This window comes from Eschrichtius robustus, chromosome 3 (genome assembly GCF_028021215.1).
Source record: "Eschrichtius robustus isolate mEscRob2 chromosome 3, mEscRob2.pri, whole genome shotgun sequence".
In the NCBI taxonomy this organism is placed as follows: Eukaryota; Metazoa; Chordata; class Mammalia; order Artiodactyla; family Eschrichtiidae; genus Eschrichtius; species Eschrichtius robustus.
The window spans coordinates 130,960,982-130,980,019 of NC_090826.1; the positions used below are offsets into that span (position 1 = coordinate 130,960,982).

Below are 19,038 nucleotides of genomic sequence, written 5' to 3' on the forward strand. Positions count from 1 at the left end.
AGGCAACTGTGGCAGAGCCTGCTGACTGCTCCCAATATTCATTCTCCCCTTCTTCCTTTAACAATAGAATCTCTGAGTTTTGGCTAAGCACATGGCCAGTCAGTTAAGATAATATTCCCCAGCTTCCTTTGCCCATGTGTGCCCATGTGACTAAGTTCTGGCCAGTGCTGTGAGTGGTAATGATATGTACAAATTCTGGATTGTGCCCTTAAAAGGAAGCGGCTTACCCTCCATTAACACCATCACCACCACCATCACCCCCGCCCTATCTTCCCTTTCTAGTTGATTGGATTGAAGATACAGTGGCAGTGAGCCAGCATCTACCCTGCAGACAAAAGCAACACCCTGGGGCTTCCCCGGTGGCGCAGTGGTTGGGAGTCTGCCTGCCAGTGCAGGAGACACGGGTTCGAGCCCTGGTCTGGGAAGATCCCACATGCCGCGGAGCAACTAGGCCCGTGAGCCACGACTACTGAGCCTGCGCGTCTGGAGCCTGTGCTCCGCAACAAGAGAGGCCGCGATGGTGAGAGGCCCGCGCACCGCGATGAGGAGTGGCCCCCGCTCGCCACAACTGGAGAAAGCCCTCGCAAGGAAACGAAGACCCAACACAGCCATAAATAGATAAATAAATAAATAAAAATAAATTAAAAAAAAAAAAAAAGCAACACCCTGGGAAGCTGAGGAACAACAAAAGAGAAGGACCTGAGATCTTTGGACAACCTTGTGGAACAGAACCATCCCACTTTTCTGGACTTTCTGGTGGAGGGGAAACAAACAAACAAACAAACAAAAAAACTTCTGTCTTGTTTAAGCCACTGTTAAATGTGGGTTCTGTTAAACTGGCTGAATCAATATCCCAATTCATACATCATCTATAAATAGGGAGTGAATGAAAATGAGTGATTTCATAATCAATTCCTTGAGCCCCATAAGAAATGTCTCCACCACCCCCCAACAATAATCCCTTTGCATTACTCTCCCCAATTAATTAGACTTTACCTAATGTCCTGGCTGAATAAGTCATCATGTATGAATTTATTCCCATAGTCATTAATGATATTACTTGTACATACAATATAAACTGAAAAACAAAACACACAGAGTCAAAACATTAATAAGTTCTCCAAGGGGAATCATTGTTCAATTAACCACCAACAAAATTCTACCTTAATCCACATTTTAAAATCCTGCCTCTGATAAGAAGAGGCAAAAGAGTTATTTTGTGGACACTGCTTGAATATAATCCACTGGGGTAGAAATCAGTTTTCAATCAGTGAGAAAAAAATAGCTTTTGTAGTTTCTGGGAGGGATAAGGACACTGAGAGAGGAGCTCTCCATGGTCGCTGCCGTCAACACTGGCCATGCAAAGCCTGCAAAGCCAGCACGGTGGTTGATTCTCAGACGTTGCTGTGGAACCTGTGGGGCTGGGGAGCAACCCCGGCAATGGCAGGCAGTGGTGACAGGGAAGTACACCTGCCACAAGCATTTACTACAGCCACACGAGAAGCTCTGAAGAAGCAGACAGGAACTGCGCTGGGGTCAGGAGAGGCACCGTGCAGAGGCAGAAGCAGAACCACATTTGTAGGTCTTGGCTCTGCCATTTACTAGCCATGTAATTTGAGGCCAGTTTACCACTCTGAGTCTCAATGTCCTTTACTGAAAAATGGAGTTAATAGCAGTATGTCTTCAGAGAGTATTTCCCAAATGACTGATCACAATAAGCACCTGAAATGCTTCTTAAAGATACTGACTCCCAGGCTTATTCCCTGCAGATTCTGATTCTGTAGGTCTGGGGTGGCATCAAAGGGATTCTTAACATCAAACAGATTTGGGAAACACTGAAAAATGATACTCAAATGTTAGTTAACATTTCTTTGACTTGGTTTTAGGCCAATTCCTTGCACAAAAGAAAACTGAAGGAGCTCATTATTCTTTTCCTCTGGAACATGGAAGGACCCAAAGTCCCTGCAAAACCACAGGTGTGTTTGAACTCCAAATTAATGCCCAGACCATGCCCACAGATATGAAGTGTAAATCCTCAGGAAAGATGGTGAGGACTATGATACTCCACTTTTTAAAAAGCAACATTAAAAATAAACTCTTTCGGGCTTCCCTGGTGGCGCAGTGGTTGAGAATCTGCCTGCCAATGCAGGGGACACGGGTTCGAGCCCTGGTCTGGGAAGATCCCACATGCCACGGAGCAACTGGGCCCGTGAGCCACAACTACTGAGCCTGCGCATCTGGAGCCTGTGCTCCGCAACAAGAGAGGCCGCGATGGTGAGAGGCCCGCGCACCGCGATGAAGAGTGGTCCCCACTTGCCGCAACTGGAGAAAGCCCTCGCACAGAAACGAAGACTCAACACAGTCATAAATAAAATAAATAAATAAATAAAAGAACATGAATTTCTTAAAAAATAAAAATAAATTAAAAAAAATAAACTCTTTCTCTTTGGGGAGTTAGGGTGCCTGAGTTCTTTCACTAACATGCTATTCTCTTTATTTTGGTTTCCCTACATACAAGATAGAGAGGGTGATAGTTGCTCCCCCCAACAAAGATATCTGAAAAATACTGGGCTCCTAGGGTCTTCTAGGACAGGAGTAAAATAGCAAAGAAGAGAAAATTCTGAACTTGAAGTTGGATACTATCAAGAAACTCTGTACATCTACCTCCAGATTAAAGTTCCTTGGGAGGTGGGTAATGTTCTTAATTTACATTATTCAAGTGTTCTCCCTCCCAGGAGCAGGTTTGGGGTTCATCTGACTGGGAAGTGGTGGGGGTGTCCTGGGGATTTCTAGAAACTTCTCACAACTTCTCCAGCTAGCTCACAGAGTACTGTCACGAATGACGAGTTACCCTCATGCTGTCCACAGATGCTCTGGGCTCTCTGGACCTTCCCTGGAGTCTCACCAATGCTGCCACCACCAGACTGCCCAGAAATCCACTGGCTGGCCCATGGGGAAAAGGCTTTGAGAGAGAGTAGAAAGGAAACCGAGATTTGTCTTTCACTATGTATAATATAGTCTTCAGCCAAAATTTTTCAAGAAATTAATTTTTTATTTAGCCCTAAAAGACATAAATATGACTAGATCCTTAATTTGAAAATTTACAAAATCTTTCTTTCCTTAGCATATTTAATGAGCATTTCAGTTTTTGCTCTAATAGCTATAGGAATTGGAATGCTCTAGATAAGGAATTATTTTTTTCATACCTTCTGACAGCTCTTGAAAAACAGCATTTATACATTCAACAACATATGTTGAACATTTACTAAGTGTCAGGTACTTTGCTAAGCATCATTTCGATCCTCCACTGGAAACTGAAGTGCCACAAGTCTGGGGAACTTACCCAAGGCCACTCAGCCTGTGAATGGTGCAGCCAGGGTTCAATCCCAAGTGCACCCAACTCCCACATCTGGAACTGTTATTTGATTTTTGGTCCCTTTCACACTGTCAACATAAATAAACTTTCCCCCAAAAGTTCCTTCCTACTTAGAAGACTGCATTCAAACCTAATTTTTTAAATGGTTAGCTTTATTATTGGGTACTATGACAAGTGCCACAAAACTAAAATGAGTAAATATGAATAATCATGGGATATGATTTTTCTTACCAGCTGTGGTGACTCTACTTTTTGTTCAGCCAGATTATGAATATCAGGAGCCAAGAGTAAGCTAAAAACTCCTTTAATTCCAGACCATGCTATAACAATTCCCCATCTCCAATTATACTCATAATTTGAATGCCTCAGAATAGGGCTCACTAATACAACAGTAAGTAACCTGTGGAGAGAAAAACATTTATTTTTATATCGCATCTTATGTATTAATGTTATTTATGGATGATACTAGCTAGTAAATACTAAATTTCATGTACAATTTTTTCAGAAAAGAGAAGACGATCTAGTTTATTGATAGGTTGTTCAAACTTTCTGAGACTAACCAAACCTACGATCTAAATTTCGCATATAACACTCAGATCTTGAAAAATAATGCTGGAAATTCTATACAAATATAAGAAATTATCATTAACACTAGGGTGTAGTGTTTAGGATCTTCGTAGTAAATTCCTGCAGGGAAACTTCTTCAAATAACATTAACAAGCTCCCTGGAAGGCCATGACTAGATGCAGAAATTAGACCACAAGGACCTTGTAGATCATGCCGAAAAAGTAAAATTACTGTAGACACTTTAATAAATTTAGCTCAACCAAATTTTTCTTGAGCTTCCACAAGAATCATACACTAAACGCCACGTAAATAATTTCAACTTGTGCCTCCTTTCTCTACAGATCATTTTGCTATAGGACCCTATGCCAAAATCTAGATTCTATCTATAGCAGACTTGCACCAAAAAAATATCAGTACTGTCCTTCAAGTGAAATTTCAGCAGAAATATAATTGACATGTTCTCAGCCTCAAAAAAGATACTGTGTATCAGTCACTTAACCGGGAAATTCATATGACAATTTAGGGAATTCCTGTCATTGAGAAACAGAAAATCTACAATTTGCCATCTATAATATATATAATTAATTTGGGCAAACTCCTCCACCTTGCATTTAAAGCCTTTTGCAAAGTAATTCTTATCAACCTTTTCAGCCTTACTAAATGATCTTTCTCTAAAATACCACTGACTCCAGCCAAAATAGAACAATTTATGTCATTTCCTGATATCAAAAACAGGGAGGCAGTATAGCAAAGGCTCTGGAGTCAGTCTACCTGGGTTCAAATTTAGATGTCTTTTACTGTGTAACCTTAGGCAAGTTATTTAACCTCTCCAAGCTTCAATTTCTTCATCTGCAAAATGGAGAAATAATAGTCATTGAACTTGCCTCAAAGGACTCTTATGAAGATTCAATAAAATGAGGGCTATAAATAAAATTCACAGGGCTTAGCATGATGTTTAGAATGTGGTCAGCACTTAACACACGTTAGCAATGATTATGATGTCCAGGCCTTTGTTTGGCTCATCGTCTCTGAAACATTTTTCTCAACAAGTCTCTTACGGAAAGTCATGGAACCCCAGCCTCCTGCACTGGGAGTGCGGAGTCTTACCCACTGTACCACCAGCGAAGTCCCTTGGACAGTTATTTTATCTATAAAATGGAGATAATAATTCTTATCTCCCAGTGTCATTATGCAGATGAAATGAGATAATGGATCTGTGCAAAAAGCCATGTATCTTTCTGCGTACACTGAGACCAACCTCACCTTGCAATTGTGCTCCCATGGTGGAAAGAAACATAAATTGTACACCCACCCTTCTGTGTGACAGTGCCTATCCGAGTTGCCTGCAGTGCCTTCAGAGTCAGCAAAAGCAATGTTTCATGAGAACATCTTATAAAGTAAGCTCACTCAGCCAGGCTTAACCTGAGTGGAAATGACAATACTTTCAGAGACCCTGTCACGAATTCTTATGGAAGACACAACTGCCACGTGTGGGCAATGTCATTCTAGAAATAGCACGCTCTTGGGAGTCAAGTTTAAATCCCAACTCTGTCCTCACAATCTGGGTGACTCCGGGCAAGTTTTTAACCTCTCTGGGGCTTCCTCTGTGAAATGATGCAGTAACACCTACCGCATAGGGTTGCATTAATACTAATGGCATAGTGTACATGGTTAATGTTTAACAAATGGCTTTATCATAGTTATGATGATAATAAATGATGATGAAAGTCAACAAAATGTTAGGAGCTATTAATCTGGTCCAGTGGTGCTCAGACTTTAACAAGCATGTTGAAACAGTTTCCTGGATCTCAACTTCAGAGATTCAATTCAGTAAAATGGGATGGGCCCGTGAATTTGCATTTCTGTCAAGCTCATGGGTTATGCTGATGCTGTTGTTCTGCGCCTTCTCATTTTACAATGAAAGCTTGAAGAGTAAACAGACTTTCCCTCAGTTGTGCAGCAAGCTATTGTCAGGACCTTGACAACAATACAGGTTTCCTGACTGCATGTCCACAGCTCTTCTTGCTATAACCCACTTCTTCTCAATTCTAATTCTGGGCTTGAGAACCTAAGTCTAATAAGCAAACTTTAAATTATAATTCTTACCTTACAAAATTCACTGTTGCAAATAAGATGAACATGAAAACTAAAGTGTGAAACTGAAAATACTTGATTTCTCCACATCCAATGACAATGCCAAAGAAAGTGTATATTAAATGTTGGTATACACATGAAAACATTATTAGAAACCTAGGATAAATGGAAAGGAAATCACATTTTAAGGGATGTGTTTTTTAAATCTACACGTCTAGCCTCACCCCCAGAGATTCCTAATGCAAGACCAGAGCACAGTGCTTAGGGCATGGAGCTGTTCTGATTCCATGTGGTAACACATCTGGGTCTGGGCCAGGTCTGACTTCCATGAGCAGATCTCAAGTCCTGTCTCTTCTTAGTCCCCTCTATTCAGACCTTCCCTTTCAGAGGACTGGGTGACTGTGTCTGTCCCACAAACCAGTCTCCCTATAGGTAGGTCTCAAGATCTACACTGGGAAGGAAGCATTAGGAAGCCTCATTTTAGCTACAGATATAAACCATGTTCTCTGATACAGCATTACTCCAATCAAGCAGATAGTCCAATTCTCTATCCGATCCCTGTCTCTTGATTCAATTGATTCAGAACTCCTAGAAGAAAACGGTATGAGTGGGACCTCAAACCCCAAAGCTTAGTTTTATAAAAAGTCAGAAATGATGGAATAACTGACTGAGTAGAATACTTTTTAAAATGTCTCCACAGGACCTTAAAAAATGCCTTACATATAGTAAGATCCCAGTAAACATATAATTATTTACACTTATTATTAGTTTCTTACATAAACATGTCCACCACTTAACATGAGTGTCTTCTGAGAAGGGACTTATTTTCATATCCCCAAACCTAGGATACAATGTCCAGGCCACAGGAGATATTAAGAAAGGATTGGTTGAATAGCTAAAAGAATAAACAATTGAATGAATAGAATGAGTAATTTATAATGATGCTGACAGACAGCATGACTGAGCTCAGAAAACTGTCCAAATACAGACAAAAAGTATGTGTTCCAAGAACTAGTTATTCCTAAGCTTCTGGCTTTTAAAAACCGGTAAAGTATCATTCACATATACACAAAACTAGAATAAGTTACAGGTGCCATTTTTTTAAAAATTTTGCCAAGTAGAGTTAAAAAAAAAAAAAGTACCATCTTCTATGAGTGGAATTTCATGAGAGAAATTACATATTAAACACCAAAAAAGTAGGAAGAACATAATTTCAGAACAAAGAATAGTCCTTTATATTAAAGCAATGAATCTTCATGGGAAAACTCAGGATAATGCTTATTTTTCTCATTTCAACATTTGCTTTCATCCGATATGAGAATTTCTACACTAGACTATGATTTGGTGTGAGATAATTCTGAAACAATTCTATAATTTAGCGTAGTCGCTCATAGAACGGCTAACTCATTTGTCTGAAAAGACAAATGGCTTTCCCTCTGTCCACAGATGTCCATATGACACCAGATGTAAAGGCTAGACAAGAGTGTGCTGGTGTTGCATCTTTCTGCTACCTTTCTTTTCCAGCTCTTCCCATACTTGGATACTGTCATTCAGGTAAGTTATGAAGGAAACAAAGGAATAAAGTATTTTTTAAACTTCCCACAATTCAAAGTAAATTTTTTATCAAAGAGTTATGTATGGAAAGTACTATGATCTCTGAGCCACTGATACATTATTCATAATAGGAATACCAATTAATGTTAATAATTGTTGGTAGCTTAAGTTCTTTTCAAATATAATTGGCAGTAAAATTAAAAATTAAAACATAGAAAAAAGTTATAAAAAAATTTTATTAGTGTTCATGAAGGCAGGACCACTTAAGCACTTAATTTCTATGAGATCTATATAAAGTACACAATAGACTTACTTAGTAATTATTAACTCGATCCTCGGTTTAAAGCTTAAGGAATCTAAATTTAGTCCTACAGCGACTAAAGCAACCATACCTGACATTCCCAAAAATTCCACTGGGGAGAAAAAAAATGAATAAAATTAGTTGCATTCAAATCTGAGCTACTTTATCTTCAGTGAAGAATTGCTGGGAAACTTAAAAGGGTAGTAGTATTTCTTGGAAAGTTGCTTAAAGGGATTGGCCTAATCCTTAGGATCAGGGGTTGACAAACTTTTTCTGTTAAGGATCATATGGCAAATATTTAGTCTTTGTGGACCATATGGTCCCAGTCGCTACTCAGTTAACTACTCAACTCAGCTGTTCTAGTGCATAAGCAGCCGTAGATGATACATAACTAATGAGTGCCCAATAAATAATAGACACTGAAATTTGAATTGCACATAATTTTTGCATGCTGCAAAATATTCTTCTTTGGGGGTTTTTTTAAACCATTTTAAAATGTAAAAACCATTCTTAGCTCATGGGCTATACAAAAAATAGGCATATTTGGCCCACAGGCTATAGTTTGCCAACCCCTGCCATAGACCATTCTTGAGGATAGAGCTAATGAAAAGTAAGTTTAACAACCTCTGCCCAGCACCTCAAGGACACTGTGCTGCATGTCCTAGGGGTTGTGGTCCAAGCTCAGTGCTTCCTTGGTGACTGCAGGTCCTGAAGCCTACGGTTCTTTTGCATGATACAGGCTCCCCTAAAACTGTAATTCTCTGGGCTCTAAACAAATGTGTAAATGTAGTCTGAGGCAGGTAAACCAACTATGAAGAACGTTTGAACACCATAAATACCAACAGTCCTAGCTGCAGAACCTTCAAATAGCAGATTATAAATGTCAGACGGAAGGGAAAGTACGTGCAAGGTAGGAGTGGAAGCCCTTTGGAGCAAGGCAGAGCTAGTTGCCCTGGGAATGTGACCTCCCCTTTCTCTATTAGTGCCCCTGCATCTGTAAAATGGGTGTAAAAGAATAATGCCTCACAGAGTTGTTGTGAGGATAAAATTAGATAACATGAAAAGTGCTTGGCACACTTTTAGAACAAGGAATAAATGATCATCATTATTATTACGCTATTAATTATTTTTATATGTTCACCTTACTGCTTAGTAAATTTATACTATTTATTCATTTGAAGAGGATTTTATTATTCTTTTGGTTTATCTAATCACTTAAATCCACTTTAGAGTTCTTTTAACCTACTTATTTAACTGAATTTAATATAAATAACAAATGGCAATAAAACCAGTGGTACTGGGAACTGTGATAATAGGGAAACTGTTTCTTAAAGTATTATTTCCAATTCCCTGTGACTCGTAGTATGGGATTTTAAAGCTTATAGTCTTTTTTAGTAACAGTCACTACTTAGAGACAATATTTGCTATGAGGAAACCATTAAATAACTTTATTTTAAAACTGATATTATTTAGTATAATCCCAATGTTACAAGAACATATGGTGTGAATGCATACATTAATACATGTATGTACATTTATATGTATTTTTTAAAGATTGAGTACATTTAACAAAATGTATCAGTGGTTAAATTTATGACATAGGTTTATAGGTGATTTCTTCTTTGACTTTTCGGAATTTTTCCAAAACTCTACATGAACATGTATTACTTTTATAATTAGAAAAACAAAGTCTTTTAAAAATTACAAACGCTATTACATTAAATGGTGTTTTAAATGTTCAAGAAGGGGGAAAAAAGTCATAGAACATGTAATAAAGGAAGTAATTTTCATCAGCATAAACCCAAGTAGTTAAAAACAGAGTTGTAAAATTTTTCTGATTCAATGGAAAGAAACCATCACAGAAAAGTGATGCCACAGGAAAGTGGCTCTCTCCATCAAACTCTCTCTCCCTCCTTCTCTGGCTGAGAAAAAGTGAAGGTCCTCCTACTAGGAGAATCAAAGGGATTCTGTCTACAAAAAACAACAGGATTCAGGAATGGACATTTCCTAACTAGAAAATATTTGGGTGATGACTGAAGCCCTTTGACATTTATAGCCTAGACCAATGACATAACAAGAAAGAGTGAGAGCAATCAGCCCTGGCACAGGTAAGAAAGGAATGCATTGTTTGTAGAGAGTTTTAAAACAATAAAACTGACTAAAAGCTGTCTACTTTTTATTATCTCCATTCACCAGAAATTCTGACCAATGTCACTGGATAAAATATTCCTTCTGCTAGGACAGACCTCTCCCACCACCTCTCTTGCTGTACCTCTGGGCTAGACTTTTATATAACCCACCATCTTTCATGAATTATACACTGCCTTTTATACACTAAATTCACATTTTCTTCCATGGGCTGATATATTAATATTTCTAGCTGTACTACCTGTCAACCAACAATGCTTCAATATGTCTTTTTTCTGTGCGGCAATGTCTGTGCAATATCTTGACTATTTTATTTTATGAAAAAGAATGAATGTGTTGATACAAGTGATTTCTAAAAGCCCAAGTATTGTGAATTTAATACAGTAGAGACAAAAATGTGCTCAAAGAGGTGACTCTCTAACCTCAATCAGACACTCCCTGGATTTAAGCCAGTTAACAGTGTGTTCATTAATGAAGGAAAAAAATAAAATTAGATAACATGACAGAAGTGTAACATTAGAGAATGTGTAAATGAAAATTTTACCTATGTTTATCTTTCTGGCAATGGAACTTCTCCTTATAACTGTCTATTGCTGACTTTTGTTGTCAGGATCTGATTAAGTATAAGAGGAAAGAACTGCCCGAAATTGTTTTTAATTCCTGAAGCAGAGGAAAGTGTAATGGATGAGGGAGGGATATTCATTTCCTGGGGCTGTTGTAACAGAGGGCCACAAACTAAGTGTCATAAACAACAGGAATTTAGTGTCTCATAGTCTGGAGGCTAGATTTCCAAGACCAAGGCTTTGCAGTAGTGATTCCTTCTGAGGGCTGCGAGGGAGAATCTATTCCAGACCTCCCAAGCACAGACTGGGAGCACCTCCATGAATTAGGAGGAAAGGGGAAAGGAACCAACATTTATTGGCTGCCCTACCTTGAGCCCAGTGGTATGCTGGTAAATGTTTAAAAGTGGCAATCTGGGGGGTAAAAAAAAAAAAAAAAAAAAGCCCCGGTTGGTAGTGAATGCCAATTTCCATGGTCCCACTATGGCCAATTTCAAGCTACCAACATTATGTCACTTGAATAGAGCGCTGGGAAGAGATGTGGACCATCAGCTCTCATGAGCCAGCAAGAGCTACCTCCAGGACACCAGCATGAGGGAGTCACCCAACACAAGTTACCTCACTAGTGCCTGTAACGCCCCTCTAAATTAGGTTATATCACTTTTAGAGATGAGGAAACTAACTAAAGCTTAGAGAGGTTAAGTAATACTCCAAGGTTACCGAGCTAATAAATTATAAAGATTGGATTTCAAGTTAGCTCTGCCTAACTTCCGAGCTCTCTAAGGACTAACAGTTTATTCAACCAACATGTGTTAATTTACTGTTGGGCATATGGCAAGCATTGGGCTTGGCTGGGGGACACAGACAACAGAATAAATATACAGATGAATAAGAGCCTCCACCTCAAGGAACTTAGGATCTAATGGGAAAAAAAGGAAATATTAAATTAATTTTTTTTCTTCGGACACTTAAGGCATTCATAATAGGTACATGAGGGAGGGGAAAAATGAAGAAAGTTGAAAGAAATGACTCTTCAGTGAATGTTTTCTGTATTTTACTGATTTGGGGTAGTGAGCAACAATAGGTAGCAATTTATCTGTAGAGGAAGCAGTTCTGTTTGGTCACTGGAGGTGAAAAGAGGAGTAATTAACCTCCTGATACCTGAGGGCTTTCATGGATGGAAGTTGCTCCACTGTGTGAGGTAAGAGCAGAAGCAGAATTGGGCCATGTTTTTACCACGGTTACTACGGCTTTGGGGGACTGGTTACCCCAATCAGGGGGGTAAAAACTTTAGCTCCCAATCTCACTGGACTCAACTAGGAAATGACTGTTAAAGGTCTACCAGTGCTAGGCACTCTGACTCCTGCGATCATTCCACTCTCCTGCTTCTCTCCCAGATGTAGATATACCTGATTTCTCTGTTTCCTACCTCCCAGCCTCAGGTAAGGGCTGCCATTTCTACAGTCCCCTCAGTTTGGTACCCATTGAATGGGTACTGTTGAGCTGGAAAAAGACCTCAGGAGCATGTCTCCCACCCTTCTCATTTTAGAGATGGGTTGCTAAGGGTCAGAGCAGAAATCAGCTCCGGTCTGATTCCTCTTCCAGGGGACTGCCAGTGAATAAATGTAAGATCAAAGGGTGGAGTTAAAAAAGAGTAAGAGAGTTACCACATGGAGGAGGAATGCAAAGGGAAGGGACATGGAGTTGAAATTGAGGGGATGTTAAGAGAGACCAGGAAAGAGCTAGAGGTGGCAGCAAGATAATATGACAAGACACACAGAGAAGCCACATCAAGGGGAAAGCGGTTGGGAAGAAGCAACTGGATTCAAGAAGAAGAAAAACTTTAAATGCATAAAGTTCACTTTAAGGACGGCATTTTTCATATTTGTTTCTTCCTTACCAATGTAGAAAGTCAAGTACACCATTGAGATACAAAGAACGATATTGGTCAGTGTATTGCTAAACAGGTCAGTCAATATAAACTGAATGATCCTTGCACACCAATATCCACATATTATGCTTCCCAAGATGTCCAAGCTGAGGCCCATGATTACATGTAACTCTAGAAAAAGAAAATAAGAAAAAAAAAAGTTGAGCTATAATATTTTTTCTTTCATTAATGGCATTTGGGTCTATGCACTTTGGTTTGCTCTTGAGATTCTGAGTGGGGACCTTGTTCTTCAGCAGATGGGAGTTTCCCATGGAAGCCTGGCAAAAGAGGCTTTCTGGGGATATATTTCCCTTACAGTCTGCAGCTTGAGGTTTGCTTACCTGGGGACAGCAGACTCAAATGCCCTCAGGAGTCAGGCAAGGAGCATAAATGTGAAAAAGCTATGACAAGCTGGACAGTGAATGATCAACCAAAAGACATTCAAATTCAATTTTTTTTTACAAACTGTGGCAGGGTCAAGCACACCACGTCCAGGATCCCCACCAACCTGCAGTCTATTTGTGACTCCTGCCTCCATCCCAGGGGATATTTGGGAAATGGAGAAGGAAATTTTTCCATTGTCACAGTAACTGGGGGCAATAGTGGCAGTTAGTGAGCAGATACCAGACAAAGCTGAGGGTAGTCCTAAATAACAAAGATTGTTCCACCCCAAATGCCTTTAGCTCCCCCACTGAGAAGCACTGCAAACCTCTATTACCAAAATTTCTTTCTCCTTGTAGCACCTCTCTCCTCCTACTAGTATTTCATAAATGTATCAGGAAGACACATTTTCCCTCTTCATGCTGTGATTTTCCCTCCTTTCTTCTCTCCTTAGTACCACATCTGGAAACCCAGGATATCAACCTAGTCCACATCCCAGCAAACTTTAACCACATGAGTCTGACTATTATCACTTCTAGGACCTGACTCTCCAGAACTGCTTGAACCATTCTGCTTTCACCCTCAGACTCAAATCCAGGACCAAGCCAGTTCTTAACATGCACTCATTGAGATCCATATTGGTCTAGGAAAGGAGTAAATCTAAGCTAGATGACACAATTGTGTGTGTGTGTGTGTGTGTGTGTGTGTGTGTGTGCATGCATACTGGGGGAGATGAAATCATTTCTTTAACAATTTTTCACCCATAATCTCTGAGAAAACACATAGATGGTAATTATTTTCTTGTTACCTGATATACTATTTTAATTGGTCCATGAGTAAAGTATAGGGAAAGCAGTAAAGTTAAGACATCTTGAATATATTTTAATTTCAGTATGAATTGAAATGTACCATATAAGAATGATTTTAGAAAATATACAGAGAAAATAATGCTCTTACCCCTAAAATTGGAAATGCTAAGTATGTTGCTCCGAAAAACTCCAAAAAAAATGGATGTGAAGCCACAGATAATCATTGATTCTCCTCTAATGATATCAGTATACATTTTAGAAATGCCTGGAAAAGGAAATATAAAATATAATTTAATATAATACATGAAAATGATGCTCTTTCACAGGAAACACAAAAATAGAAGAGAAGGAATATGCTAGAAAAAAAGGAGATCATAATGGGATGGGACCATATGACAATCACGATCATTTTTTAATTTTTCCATTATGCCTTCTATATCTCCAATGGCAAAGGAACATGGCAATAGCACTTCTTGAAGTGTCCATTGCCTCAAAGTATGATAGAGCTTCACAATGAGACAAAACACTTCTCAGGTCACTACATTTAGCTTGAATAAATATGAATCGTTAGACTCCAAAGAATCACATTTTAGAAATAAGTACAAAATATGAGCTAGTAATTCTACTCCTAGACATATACCCAAGAGAACTGAAAATAAAAGGCAAGGTAAGTTATAATCATCTTATATTACTACTTGTTACTAACTTTGACTATGACAGAAGACAAAAAATACTGGTTACACAGGTTGGAAGATTATTATTAGCACATCTGACTTAGCTGGTCAAGAAACGCTTTAATTCTTCCCTCAGATTCAGTGAGTCAACCAGGAGCAAGTAAAGCATAATGTTTGTTGTATGAAGTTTTGAATTTGATGTATAGTTATTTTTAATAGTAAAACACCACAAGAATTACTCCCCACATTTTTTATTGGCTTAATGTGAACTAACTTATATTCACTAATTCACTGTAAAATTTGGAAAAGGAAAGAATGAAACAAAAATCATCTGTAATTCCACGACCCAGATAAAACCATTTGAATGTTGAAGTCTTTTTCAAAGCATATAATTCCTTTTACTTAATTGAGGTCATACTAAAACTTTGTATTTTATTCCTTTACAAGCTCCCATTCCAGATTTGTTTTAAAGTAAAAATTGTTTGAGCCCTGTGCATTCTTTTAAAATAGGTAGTGAATAGACAAGTTCCTTTTAACTTGCATGTGAACATCCACTACTTTTTTCAGTGGGTCAGGCCACCTCAGACTTAGCTTGTGCAGGTTTTGTAGTGCACAAGGGTGCCACATCAAATGAAACACCAGTCACACTGTAGGAACTGCAGTTTTGTATATGATTATGGTAATTTTAGGCATATGGCAAAAAATATTTTTCCTTAAAAAAGTAATGTATTAGGACAATTAGAAAGGATCATTTTTTATCTAATTCACACAAAGGTAAAGATGTCACTAGGTAAAGATGTCACTAGGTAAGGATGTCACTGAATCCAGAACCATGCACGACCTTAGTATTATTGACATAAAGAAAATATCAACTAAGTCAAATACCTTTACTAGTTTTCTTTTAAAGAGATAGAAGACTTCTACTCCTTTTCTGAAAAAAAATTTTGAATGTGGAAACTGCAATAACTAAAGTTTATAGTTTATTAGAGCCTCTTACGCTCAAGAGATTGCAGAAAAGGGAGCAGGAAGATAATGAAGGGAATAAAACAAGTGGCAAATACAAATGGCTAAAAGAGAAAAAGAGATGAAGAAAAGATAGAAAAAACTGTACCTATGGGGAAAAAAAGAGAGAAAGAGGACAGGATCAGACTCTCTGAGAAATATCTGGCACAATTTAGAATATCACCAGCAAAAGTGTCAATACCTCTTATGTTTTCTCAACTGTAAGTATAAATGGGTGTAAAAATGGGACTATCACCTGTCTGGTGGGTTGTCCCACCCCAGTTGTAAGGCAACATTTTTCCACTAAATATAACTGAAACCTTAAAATTGGTTAAATATTTCTGAGTCAAAAACAGAAATCATAGCATCTAACCATTTTATGTTTTTACTGCTGTGTTAATAAAACAGGATATTTCACAGTGAAATTACTGCTGTGTTAAAAAACAGGATATTTCAGAGTGCAATTACCTTTTACCAAATAAGATGGGAAGTAGTGAGAACCCCTAACCCTCTTGGGAATAAGCTTTTATTGAATATCATATTTGCCAGACTATATACTTTCACCCCATTTCTTTTAAATAAACTACAACTCCCTCTCCCACATGCCCAAGGTTAGCTGCTCCAAAATAAAGGCAGTTCTAACAAGAGGTACCTAGGCCTCGGAAAAGTGCCATTAGAGGTAGAGCCGAGTCCCTACCTTGTGGCTTAAAACTCAGTGGAATGGAGTAGAATGCTTACTTTTATCACCTTCTAGAAAGATAACATTTTCTCTTGAAAAAAATTATTTGAGATTATTTATCCCAGATCCCAGGTTGCCTTATTCACTTTGCATACTTCAATCAATGCTCATCTCCAAGGAGAAAAAGCACAAATATCTACTCTGCTGGATGCACAATTCATGCAAGAAAAATATTATCAAAAGGAAATAATTTATCCTCATATCTTCAAAATAAGAGAGAGAAATAAATCTGACATACCAATAGTTTTCAGTGAATTCACAGAATGAACAGGATCTGTAATGCCAAGGGTCATGCTAAAGAGGAGGCAAGATTGCAAATCCCATGAATCTTTATTGAATTTCAGAACCACATATCCAATTACGATGAATGCCATAGAGAAGCTAATTAATCCGGTTAACACAACCTGTGAAACAAATTCATAACACAGTATTAGATTTAACACCTAAACATGGTATGACTGCATTTACTCTTGTAAGAATCAGATCTCGTTATATATTTTATACAATTACTCGGGAAGATAAATGTAAAAGGTATTCTAGTTTACCTGCCTCAAAGAAACCATCCCTTCCAAACAAATGAAATTCTACCTGACTATAAAAAGACCAATTCACCCATCTTTCTTGTTGCTATTCCAGCTTAATAGTTCTCCACATCAAAATGTTCTAAAATGGAATGCAAATTTTTCTTGCTTCTGTGTAAAACATTTCCTGGTGTTTCTGAAGTGATGATCTGCAGGGCTCCAGGCAGAAAAAAAGGTAAAACAGTGGGCAAAAAGCACATGCCAGCTGATTTGGCTCCCTTGTTAAGTGCTTTCTGGAAGAAGCCATGGTCAGCAAACTTTTGTATACATTTCATTGCCCAACGGTTTTCTAACACTACCACATCTGTCAGGGATGCTGGGAAATGTAGCACTATTTTACACTAGGCCCACTACCATTCTATACAAAATACAGTAAGTCACTCTGTTAGTGAGAAAGAAAGGAATAGGCAATCAGCAATGCCTGCCTTAAAAACAGCAACAGAATGCAAAACTTTTAAACAAGCAGAAGGAACAAAAAGGATAAAGAAAACTGAATCAATTGATTTTTTTAAATTTATCTTTAATTTACATACAGTAAAATTCACTCTTCTGATGTATAGTTATATGAGTTTTGACAAATGCATACAGTCATGTAAACATGACCACAATGAAAACACAAAGCAGATCCATCACCCCAAAAAATTTTTTCATGCTGTCCCTTTGTAGTCAATTTCTTCCCTCATTCCCACTCTCTGGCAAACAATGATCTGTTTTCCAAAGCTATAGCTTTGCCTTTGCTAGAAGGAAGGTCTACGAATGGATGAATGGAATTATACAATATGTACCCTTTCGAGTCTGGTTGCTTTCTCTTAGCATAATGCATTTGAAATTCTTCCATATTGTGCCTATCAATAGTATTCCATTGTAAGATGTGCCACAATTTCTTTATTCATCACTGGCTGAATAACATTTGAGCTGTTTCCAGGCTTTTGAGATTTTTTTTTTTTTTCTTCTTTCTTTTTTGGCTGCACTGCACAGCTTGCAGGATCTTAGTTTCCTGACCAGGGATCAAATCCACGCCTTCTGCAGTGGAAGCACGGAGCCCTAACCACTGGACCACCAGGGAATTCCCCAGACTTTTGAGATTATGAATAAAGCTGCCATAAAGATTCACACAGAGGTTTTAGTGTAAATTAAGTTTTCATTTCTCTTGGATAAATACATAAGAGTGGAATTGCTGGGTCATAAGGCAAGTGTATATTTAACTATATAAGAAACTCCCTGGGCTTCCCTGGTGGCGCAGTGTTTAAGAATCTGCCTGCCAATGCAGGGGACACGGGTTCGAGCCCTGGTCTGGGAAGATCCCACATGCCGTGGAGCAAATGGGCCCGTGAGCCACAATTACTGAGCGTGCGCGGCTGGAGCCTGTGCTCCGCAACGGGAGAGGCCGCGACAGTGAGAGGCCCGCGCACTGCAATGAAGAGTGGCCCCCGCTCGCCACAGCTGGAGAAAGCCCTCGCACAGAAACGAAGACCCAACACAGCCAAAAATAAATAAATAAATAAATAAATTTATTAAAAAAAAAAAAAAAAAAGAAACTCCCAGACTGTTTCCCAAAGTGACTGTACCATTGTGCAATCTCACCAGCAATGTATGAGAGTTCTAGGTTCTCTGCATTCTTACCACCACTTGGTATTAATCAGGTTTGTTATTTTTGCTGCTGTTGCCATTCTAATAGGAATGTCAGTGGTATCTCAGTATGGTTTTAATTTATATTTCCCTAATAACATTTAAGATGTTGAGCATCTTTCCAAGACATCTACATATCTTCCTTGGTGTTTCAAATCTGCTAAAATCTTCTTCCCTTCTAAATCTATTTTTAATCACAACAAATATTACCCCCAAAATCCAAAAAAAGCCCAGCAGAGATTCTCAACCTGGATAAAATAACAAAATCCAACTGTACATTATCAAAAAGACATCTAAGTATAAGGGCATCAAAATCTTGAAAGTAAAAGAATGGAAAATTTTTAGCAGGCAAATACTAACCAAAAGAAAGCTAGTATAACTATAATAATACCAGATGAAACTGACTTAAGGCAAAGGCATTATTTGGGACAAAAGGGTAACTAAATAATGAGGAAAAAATTAGGAAAATAACAATACTTCCACAAAAATCAAAGAGTTGATATACAAAGCACATTCTCTGATCACAATGTGACAAGAGAAATGATAATTTAAAAGCCGTATTTGGACATTTAAAAACGACTTTTAAATAATTAACAGGTCAAAGAAAAAAGTATAATAAAATTTAGGTAGGAGGGATAAAAATGAAAACACTTAAATCTAAACATTTGAGGTGAATCTAAAAGAGTTGTTAGA

General features: G+C 38.2%; 1 protein-coding gene across 1 annotated transcript in view; it reads right to left on the minus strand.

The window, feature by feature from the left end:
- The window catches only part of LOC137762839 (ankyrin repeat domain-containing protein 45), a 151,529-nt gene that overhangs the window by 66,518 nt on the left and 65,973 nt on the right, over positions 1–19,038 (minus strand). The window contains exons 9-15 of the mRNA XM_068541261.1: positions 16,374–16,539; positions 13,869–13,985; positions 12,501–12,662; positions 7,905–8,004; positions 6,050–6,193; positions 3,608–3,776; positions 997–1,078 (exon numbers count right to left, since the gene is read on the minus strand). Of these exons, the coding sequence (XP_068397362.1) occupies positions 997–1,078; positions 3,608–3,776; positions 6,050–6,193; positions 7,905–8,004; positions 12,501–12,662; positions 13,869–13,985; positions 16,374–16,539 (940 nt within the window). The remainder of the gene's footprint in view (positions 1–996; positions 1,079–3,607; positions 3,777–6,049; positions 6,194–7,904; positions 8,005–12,500; positions 12,663–13,868; positions 13,986–16,373; positions 16,540–19,038) is intronic.